Source organism: Coregonus clupeaformis, chromosome 18 (genome assembly GCF_020615455.1).
Source record: "Coregonus clupeaformis isolate EN_2021a chromosome 18, ASM2061545v1, whole genome shotgun sequence".
NCBI classification, from domain to species: Eukaryota; Metazoa; Chordata; class Actinopteri; order Salmoniformes; family Salmonidae; genus Coregonus; species Coregonus clupeaformis.
In genome coordinates this window covers 36,414,182-36,423,582 of record NC_059209.1, presented here as the reverse complement: position 1 = coordinate 36,423,582, position 9,401 = coordinate 36,414,182, and the positions used below count along the sequence as shown (strand labels likewise).

The window sequence follows — 9,401 nt, the reverse complement described above, 5'->3', positions numbered from 1 at the left end:
CAATACATACAGAATATACAGTATTTACACAGATGTTGATCATTTTGATAACTTTACAAAATGTAAAACATTTTAATTCTTGACATTTCAAACTGAAAACATATATTTACATATTTACATGCTTTTTAAATTTTCAATTGCATAAATGAACAATGAACAACTCATATTTCAAGAAAATATGAAACTGACCTAAAAAACAAAATGCCAGGCTATTTAAATTTCCATTGGAAATTCTAGAAATGTCTCTCAACTAGTAAGTCATATTGTGTAACATATACTAATTTTGTAAATAAAAAAAAACGACTCTCTAATTACCATTAAACAGTGTAAACATATATTCAGGCAGTCTTCAGTGCATTGACTCAACTGTGGTCATTCCTCAGGAATAGCACCCTCTCATGGTGCTCTCTGTTCCATCAAGTTCTCAATGGAACTGGTGTCATTAGTTCACAGATTTACTGCACACTCCTGAAAGGAAAAAACAATCATTATACTTATATCATCAATACATGTATTATTAATACAATTACTAATAAATACAGATTCAAGATATACTGATATACTGATGTACTGATATACTGATGTACTGATGTACTGATGTACTGATATAATGATGTACTGATATACTGATGTACTTAGGTACTGATATACGGATGTACTGATATAATACTGATGTACTTATATAACACTGATGTACTGATGTACCGATGTACTTATATACTGATATAATACTGATATAATACTGATGTACTGATATTCTGATGTACTGATGTACTGATGTACTAATATAATACTGATGTACTGATATACTGAAATAATACTGATGTATTGCTATACTGATATAATACTGATGTATTGATGTACTGATGTACTGATGTACTGTTATAATACTGATGTACTGAGTTACCGTGTATTTAATTTGTAATTAAGTTTGCATATGTAGTCCTCACCTTTGGTTTTTCATCCATTTCTCAATGTTATTCTTGACAATTGGAGCCTCTGGATTCAGACACTTTTTCCCTTCTCCGTTTTTCAGAGTGACACTGAACACACAAGTAGAGGGAGAGTATTGTTAGAAGTTAGCCATCACAACTTTGCAACTGAGGATAGAGATAAATAATATTATCTTACTAGCAGGTGTAAATAATCTCAATTGGTTAAAAATAAATAGCAACATTTACCATTATGTCCATCTAGTAAGCTAGGCACAATATGCAATGACATTAATATACAGTAGTTCAAACAGACGGGCGGACAGACAGACAGACAGACAGACAGACAGACAAACAGATTTCTTACATGATCTCCATGTGCTGGCAGGAGTGGCTTGGGGCGTACACTTCAAGCTTCTCAATGAGAAGAGGTATTACACGGTTCACCATTCCATTCAGACACTGGCACCGAGATTTAGAATGACCCACCTGGCCTGGGGATGACAAGAAAAGGTTATGGCATGTTTGGTTATGGCATTATTGCAGCTAAGTACTGAACTCTTCATTCAGAAATCAAACCTAATATTTGACCACACTCCTCCCTGGCATTGCAAGTCGCTTCATATGCTGCAGATTTCTAATAAAGATAATAATTCAAGACATTTCAGAGATGTTACCTTCAACATTGACCAGGATCAGACAGGCCAGGAAGCTGATGAGGACCGTTGATGTCATTGTGTTGGTCATGGATACTGCTTCTTCAGTTTCTTCAAGAGTCTGGACGGACAGCTCAGTCAAGTGATAGAAGTTTTAAATGGAGGAGAGAAGTGATGGAAGTTGTGAATGGAGGAGAGAAGTGATGGAAGTTGTGAATGGAATAGAGCTTGGCTTGTATTTATACTGAATTTATATGACAGTCATCCAAGGAGAGGGGGAGGGGGGGGGTTCCCTTGTCTCTCAGCTGCTTTCTCTTTTTCCCTGCTTCTCCTTTCACACAGGAATTCCTGTTTCTCAGAAACACTCTCTCTGACAGTGAAATTTGAGAAATTTTTAAGGCAGGGAGATGATGCAATCTGTCTTTCCTTTTGCATCCCAAATGGCACCCTATTCCCTATATGGTGCACTACTTTTGACCAGAGCACTATGGGCAATGATCGAAAGGAGTGCACTAAATAGCATTTGGGTGCCATTTGGGGCTAACGATACAGAAGTGAACCATGGCCTTCGTCGCTACTTCTAAATTATTTCAAAGATAACGACATTAGGCAACCCTAAGACATTTTTAGCACCACTAAAGGCGTCCGTATAATTCCCATGCGAAACAGTTCGTTCATATATTGTGACAACATTTTGTGACGTTTTTGTGAAGTTTGGGTCTTCATCAAGGTTTTTTTCGGCTGTTCGTGCACACAATATTTTTCCCTGAAGCAAGCCGAAGTTTGGTAGCCTGTTTGTCGGTGATTGGTCAACAGTAGGGATTCTTCAATGAAGTGTATGTTTTCATTCAATGACAGACGAATCGTTTTCATGCACATTTTTTCACTTGAGAAATACGGCACCCAAACATGGTAAGGGTCTCATGTCCAGGAAAATAGGTTGTGTGTCTTTTTGAATAAGGACCAAATGAAAGTGAAACTCAAAGTGAATACAGGCTTAGTTCCCTCCTTATTGAAGGAATGTAGTTTCAGTTCTGGACTTTCCCTTTCACCTCTTCCATCTGGTTGGCTTAAATGGGATGGTAGGGAAATGGTTTGATTTCAAGGAAAGCAGTGGTGTCCTTGTGTGTCTAACAGCCAGCAGGGCTGTGTGGCAGAGGGACAAGTACACGTGGAAATAGAGGGAAAACAGCCTGAGGAATCTGAGGAGAGTAGTTTCACTTCTTAAAGGTCTACCTCACAGAGTTCTACCTTCTCACTGATGTCTTCAATCTGGTGCATTAAATCAACTACATAAAACATATTTCACATGATCCCTGACAAACAACAAGTTAGTAAATAAAGTAGTAGAGTAGGACACTACCAAACTGTAGAAGAGTAGGACACTACCAAACTGTAGTAGAGTAGGACACTACCAAACTGTAGTAGAGTAGGACACTACCAAACTCTAGTAGAGTAGGACACTACCAAACTGTAGTAGAGTAGGACACTACCAAACTGTAGCAGAGTAGGACACTACCAAACTGTAGTAGAGTAGGACACTACCAAACGGTAGTAGAGTAGGACACTACCAAACTACCTCAAGGTTATTCATTAACTCACATTTCCTTTCAAGGATCTGATACTGTTCACATGAACTTTTTTCCAGACTAAAGAACCAACCAAACATGAAAGTTAATTTAGGAAACGTTGTTTTAATACAGGGTTCAACACCAACAAACAAACCACACAATACTGGAAGAAGGATGGCGGTACAGTGATAAAACACTATCAGAGGTTTAAAGGTTTAAATTACATCAAGTGGTTTCAGTTAAGAGATGATGACATTAAAGTATATAAAGCTGTGGTTTTAAACAGGAAGTGGTAACAATGAAGTCCAGAGAATGACACAACTGTCTGTGTGTCTGTGTGTATGTGTGTGTGTGTACGTTTGTGTGTGTGTGTGTACGTGTGTGTGCGTGTGTGTACGTGTGTGTGCGGTGTGTGTGTGTGTGTGCGTGTGCGTGTGTGTGTACAAGATAAACAGTGAAAGGATGGTTAGATACCTAGTCAATAAAAAACGTTTTTGCTTTTAAATTCATTTCTGAATTTCTCTTTGTGAGTAAGGCTTTCTCCTTTACTCCTGGTTACAATAATAGTCTAATCATCTAGACATACAGGCTATGCAATTACCAATAGGCAGGTTTCCATTGGCCCAGGTTTATTTGATAAAAGCAACGTCGCCAAATAAATCTTTGTAATGGAAATGATCTACAATATTTGTATCCGTTCAACAGCGGAGGATTTTTATTTAACTTTTTTTATTGCGACAAATGATGATGGAACCGGTGTTGAAGGTATGCAGGGCACGTGATGTCATCACGTAACTATAAAGCATTTCATTCTAATGCCTAATGCTTGCTAAATACATTTGTCTAAGCTATTTTTAAAAATGTTTCTTTCAAGAATGTCTGAATTGCTTCGCCTTGCTTTCTGATTGGCTGGCAAGTTTTACCATCAAATTCTACAGGAGTGCAAGTTTCACCATGGCACGGACCGTGGCAATACATTGGCACATGAGATTGTATTAGAATATGGCAAATATTAGTACACTGAAATTCCAATTCCAATTCTCTTCAATGCTTATCAATGAGGAAAATGTGGAATTGGAATCTGCTACAATAATAATAATAATAATAATAATAATAATAATGCTACATATGCCCTCCTAGGCCCACCCATGACTGCACCCCTGCCCAGTCATGTAAAATCCATAGATTAGTGCCTAATGAATGTATTTCAATTGACTGATTTCCTTATATGAACTGTAACTCAGTAAAATCGTTGAAATTGTTGTATGTTGTGTTTATATTTTAGTTTGGTATTGCGTATTATGTGCACGGTCTTACATATCTACTGTTTCTTGTCTGTGCTTGTTATAATGCTTGGAAAATGTGATGGTTTGATTGATTGATAGGTGTGTGTGTGTGTGTGTGTGTGTGTGCGTGTGTGCGTGTGTGTGTGTGTGTGTGTGCGTGTGTGCGTGTGTGCGTGTGTGTGTGTGTGTGTTCGTGTGTGCATGTGTGAGTGCGTGCGTGCGTGCATTTTGTGGCTCAGTTGGTAGAGTATGGAGCCTGCAACGCCAGGGTTGTGGGTTCGATTCCCACGGGTGACCAGTATGAAAATGTATGCATTCACTACTGTAAGTCACTCAAAAAATTTCAAAATGTGTGTGCGTGTGTAGAGCTGTGTGTTTCTCACCTCTCTCTCTGCTTGTGTGGGTCCATCAGAGGTCTGACATCTTGTCCCCGTCTGACCAGCATGCTCTGGGAGACTCCCAGCCACGTGAAGCCATTCCCCCTGCAGCAACACCACCAAAACTTAGAATTGTTTAATTATTATACAAAATTATTAATTCTTGCAACCAATAGAATGTTATATATATATATATGGGGGATACAACCATTCCAGCTCTGCAGATTTTGCTGCGAAGAGACATAATCATTAAATCATTTGTTTTGGTACTGTCCATATGTAGCTTGTTTTTGGTTGCAGGCTCAGGAATGGCTGAAGAATTGCAACATTTACCTGGAGCTAACTCTGCAAATAGCACTGCTGGGTGATTTGAAAAGTCATAGTCAATCGATCAATAATATTATAATAATTTTAGCAAAAAATATATATATTTAACTTACAATCTGTAGAAACTATGAGAATAGAAAGGTACAGAACCTTTGTGAAACAGCACAGTTAAAAAGAAATGTATATATATATATATATATATATATATATATATATATATACACAGTGGGGGAAAAAGTATTTAGTCAGCCACCAATTGTGCAAGTTCTCCCACTTAAAAAGATGAGAGAGGCCTGTAATTTTCATCATAGGTACACGTCAACTATGACAGACAAAATGAGAAAAAAAAATCCAGAAAATCACATTGTAGGATTTTTAATGAATTTATTTGCAAATTATGGTGGAAAATAAGTTTTTGGTCAATAACAAAAGTTTCTCAATACTTTGTTATATACCCTTTGTTGGCAATGACACAGGTCAAACGTTTTCTGTAAGTCTTCACAAGGTTTTCACACACTGTTGCTGGTATTTTGGCCCATTCCTCCATGCAGATCTCCTCTAGAGCAGTGATGTTTTGGGGCTGTCGCTGGGCAACACGGACTTTCAACTCCCTCCAAAGATTTTCTATGGGGTTGAGATCTGGAGACTGGCTAGGCCACTCCAGGACCTTGAAATGCTTCTTACGAAGCCACTCCTTCGTTGCCCGGGCGGTGTGTTTGGGATCATTGTCATGCTGAAAGACCCAGCCACGTTTAATCTTCAATGCCCTTGCTGATGGAAGGAGGTTTTCACTCAAAATCTCACGATACATGGCCCCATTCATTCTTTCCTTTACACGGATCAGTCGTCCTGGTCCCTTTGCAGAAAAAACAGCCCCAAAGCATGATGTTTCCACCCCCATGCTTCACAGTAGGTATGGTGTTCTTTGGATGCAACTCAGCATTCTTTGTCCTCCAAACACGACGAGTTGAGTTTTTACCAAAAAGTTCTATTTTGGTTTCATCTGACCATATGACATTCTCCCAATCCTCTTCTGGATCATCCAAATGCACTCTAGCAAACTTCAGACAAGCCTGGACATGTAGTGGCTTAAGCAGGGGGACACGTCTGGCACTGCAGGATTTGAGTCCCTGGCGGCGTAGTGTGTTACTGATGGTAGGCTTTGTTACTTTGGTCCCAGCTCTCTGCAGGTCATTCACTAGGTCCCCCCGTGTGGTTCTGGGATTTTTGCTCACCGTTCTTGTGATCATTTTGACCCCACGGGGTGAGATCTTGCGTGGAGCCCCAGATCGAGGGAGATTATCAGTGGTCTTGTATGTCTTCCATTTCCTAATAATTGCTCCCACAGTTGATTTCTTCAAACCAAGCTGCTTACCTATTGCAGATTCAGTCTTCCCAGCCTGGTGCAGGTCTACAATTTTGTTTCTGGTGTCCTTTGACAGCTCTTTGGTCTTGGCCACAGTGGAGTTTGGAGTGTGACTGTTTGAGGTTGTGGACAGGTGTCTTTTATACTGATAACAAGTTCAAACAGGTGCCATTAATACAGGTAACGAGTGGAGGACAGAGGAGCCTCTTAAAGAAGAAGTTACAGGTCTGTGAGAGCCAGAAATCTTGCTTGTTTGTAGGTGACCAAATACTTATTTTCCACCATAATTTGCAAATAAATTCATAAAAAATCATACAATGTGATTTTCTGGAATTTTTTTCTCTCAATTTGTCTGTCATAGTTGACGTGTACCTATGATGAAAATTACAGGCCTCTCTCATCTTTTTAAGTGGGAGAAGTTGCACAATTGGTGGCTGACTAAATACTTTTTTCCCCCACTGTATATATATATATATATACTGTATATACAGTGGCTTGCGAAAGTATTCACCCCCTAGGCATTTTTCCTATTTTGGTGCCTTACAACCTGGAATTAACCTTGATTTTTTGGGGGGTTTGCATCATTTGATTTACACAACATGCCTACCACTTTGAAGATGCTAAATATTTTTTCTTGTGAAACAAACAATAAATAAGACAAAAAAACAGAAAACTTGAGCGTGCATAACTATTCACCCCCCCAAAGTCAATACTTTGTAGAGCCACCTTTTGCAGCAATTAAAGCTGCAAGTCTCTTGGGATATGTCCCTATAAGCTTGGCACATCTAGCCTCTGGGATTTTTGCCCATTCTTCAAGGCAAAACTGCTCCAGCTCCTTCAAGTTCGATGGGTTCCGCTGGTGTACAGCAATCTTTAAGTCATACCACAGATTCTCAATTGGATTGAGGTCTGGGCTTTGACTAAGCCATTCCAAGACATTTAAATATTTCCCCTTAAACCACTTGAGTGTTGCTTTAGCAGTATGTTTAGGGTCATTGTCCTGCTGGAAGGTGAAGCTCTGTCCCAGTCTCAAATCTCTGGAAGACTGAAACAGGTTTCCCTAAAAAATTTCCCTGTATTTAGCATCATCCATCATTCCTTCAATTCTGACCAGTTTCCCAGTCCCTACAGATGAAAAACATCCCCACAGCATGATGCTGCCAACACCATGCTTCACTGTGGGGATGGTGTTCTCGGGGTGATGAGAGGTGTTGGGTTTGCGCCAGACATAGCGTTTTCCTTGATGGCCAAAAAGCTCAATTTTAGTCTCATCTGACCAGAGTACCTTCTTCCATATGTTTGGGGAGTCTCCCACATGCCTTTTGGCGAACACCAAACGTGTTTGCTTATTTTTTTCTTTAAGCAATGGCTTTTTTTTGGCCACTCTTCCGTAAAACCCAGCTCTGTGGAGTGTACGGCTTAAAGTGGTCCTATGGACAGATACTCCAATCTTCGCTGTGGAGCTTTGCAGCTCCTTCAAGGTTATCTTTGGTCTCTTTGTTGCCGCTATGATTAATGCTCTCCTTGCCTGGTCCGTGAGTTTTGGTGGGCGGCCCTCTCTTGGCAGGTTTGTTGTGGTGCCATGTTCTTTCAATTTTTTTTATAATGGATTAAATCGTGCTCCGTGGGATGTTCAAAGTTTCAGATATTTTTTTATAACCCAACCCTGATCTGTACTTCTCCACAACTTTGTCCCTGACCTGTTTGGAGAGCTCCTGGTCTTCATGGTGCCACTTGCTTGGTGTTGCCCCTTGCTTAGTGGTGTTGCAGACTCTGGGGCCTTTCAGAACATGTGTATATATTCTGAGATCATGTGACAGATAATGTGACACTTAGATTGCACACAGGTGGACTTTATTTAACTAATTATGTGACTTTTGAAGGTAATTGGTTGCACCAGATCTTATTTATGGGCTTCATAGCAAAGGGAGTGAATACATATGCACGCACCACTGTTCCGTTATTCAAGTGCAAGTGCGGGTTCAGGTAGTTTTTCTTTGGGGGGGGGGCTTCAAGGTGAGGAGGAGGATTATTTAAGATACTGGTTGAAGAGGTAGGGTTTCAGATGTTGACGGAAGATGGGCAGGGACTCTGCTGCCCTAGCTTCAGGGGGCAGCTGGTTCCACCATTGGGGTGCCAGGACAGAGAAGAGCTTGGACTGGGCTGAACCTGAGCTTCCCTCCCGTAGGGTTGGGAGGGCCAAGAGACCTGAGATGGCAGAACGGAGTGCTCGGGTTTGGGTGTAGGGGTTGAGCATAGCCTGAAGGTAGGGAGGGGCAGTTCCTCTTGCTGTTCTGTAGGTAAGCGCCATGGTGTTATAGTGGATGCGAGCTTCGACTGGAAGCCAGTGGTGTATAGAGAGGAGAGGAGATGGTCTATAACCGAGCCCTGGGGGACACCAGCAGTGAGAGTACATGGTGCAGACACAGATCCTCTCCACGTCACCTGGTAGGAGCGGCCTGCCAGGTAGGATGCAATCCAAGAGTGTGCAGAGCCTGAGACGCCCAGCCCTGAGAGGGTGGAGAGGAGGATCTGATAGTTCACGGTGTTGAAGGCAGCGGATAGATCTAGGAGGATGAGAACAGAGGAGAGAGTCAGCTTTGGCAGTGCGGAGAGCCTCCGTGACACAGAGAAGAGCAGTCTCGGTTGAGTGACCCATCTTGAAGCATGACTGGTTAGGGTCAAGAAGATGGTTCTGAGAGAGATAGAGTTGGTCAGAGACGGAACGCTCAAGTGTTTTGAAAAGAAAAGAAAGGTATACAGGTCTGTCGTTTTTGACGTCAGATGAGTCGAGTGTTTGGTTTATTGAGATGGGGAGCGACTCGGGCCATTTTGAAGTCAGAGGGGATGCAGCTCAGGGTCAGGGATGAGTTGATGAGGGAAGGG

General features: G+C 41.0%; 1 protein-coding gene across 1 annotated transcript; it reads right to left on the bottom strand.

Moving 5' to 3' along the window:
• Positions 1-305: 305 nt before the first annotated feature.
• Positions 306-4,219, bottom strand: LOC121530760 (C-X-C motif chemokine 11-1-like). Its single transcript, XM_041835981.2, has 4 exons — positions 1,610-4,219; positions 1,300-1,426; positions 951-1,043; positions 306-468 (listed from the first exon to the last, which is right to left on the bottom strand). The coding sequence occupies exons 1-4, from the start codon at positions 1,677-1,679 to the stop codon at positions 456-458; spliced, it is 303 nt and encodes a 100-aa protein (XP_041691915.2). The 5' UTR covers positions 1,680-4,219; the 3' UTR covers positions 306-455.
• Between the last annotated feature and the right edge of the window lie 5,182 nt (positions 4,220-9,401).

Coding starts and splice junctions, on each gene's coding strand:
- LOC121530760 (XM_041835981.2), bottom strand. CDS start 1,679: ATGACCAACACAATGACATCAACGGTCCTCATCAGCTTCCTGGCCTGT. Junction 1,427..1,609: donor GATCCTGGTCAATGTTGAAG/GTAACATCTCTG, acceptor TGTCATCCCCAG/GCCAGGTGGGTCATTCTAAA. Junction 1,044..1,299: donor TGCCAGCACATGGAGATCAT/GTAAGAAATCTG, acceptor TTGTGTGTTCAG/TGTCACTCTGAAAAACGGAG.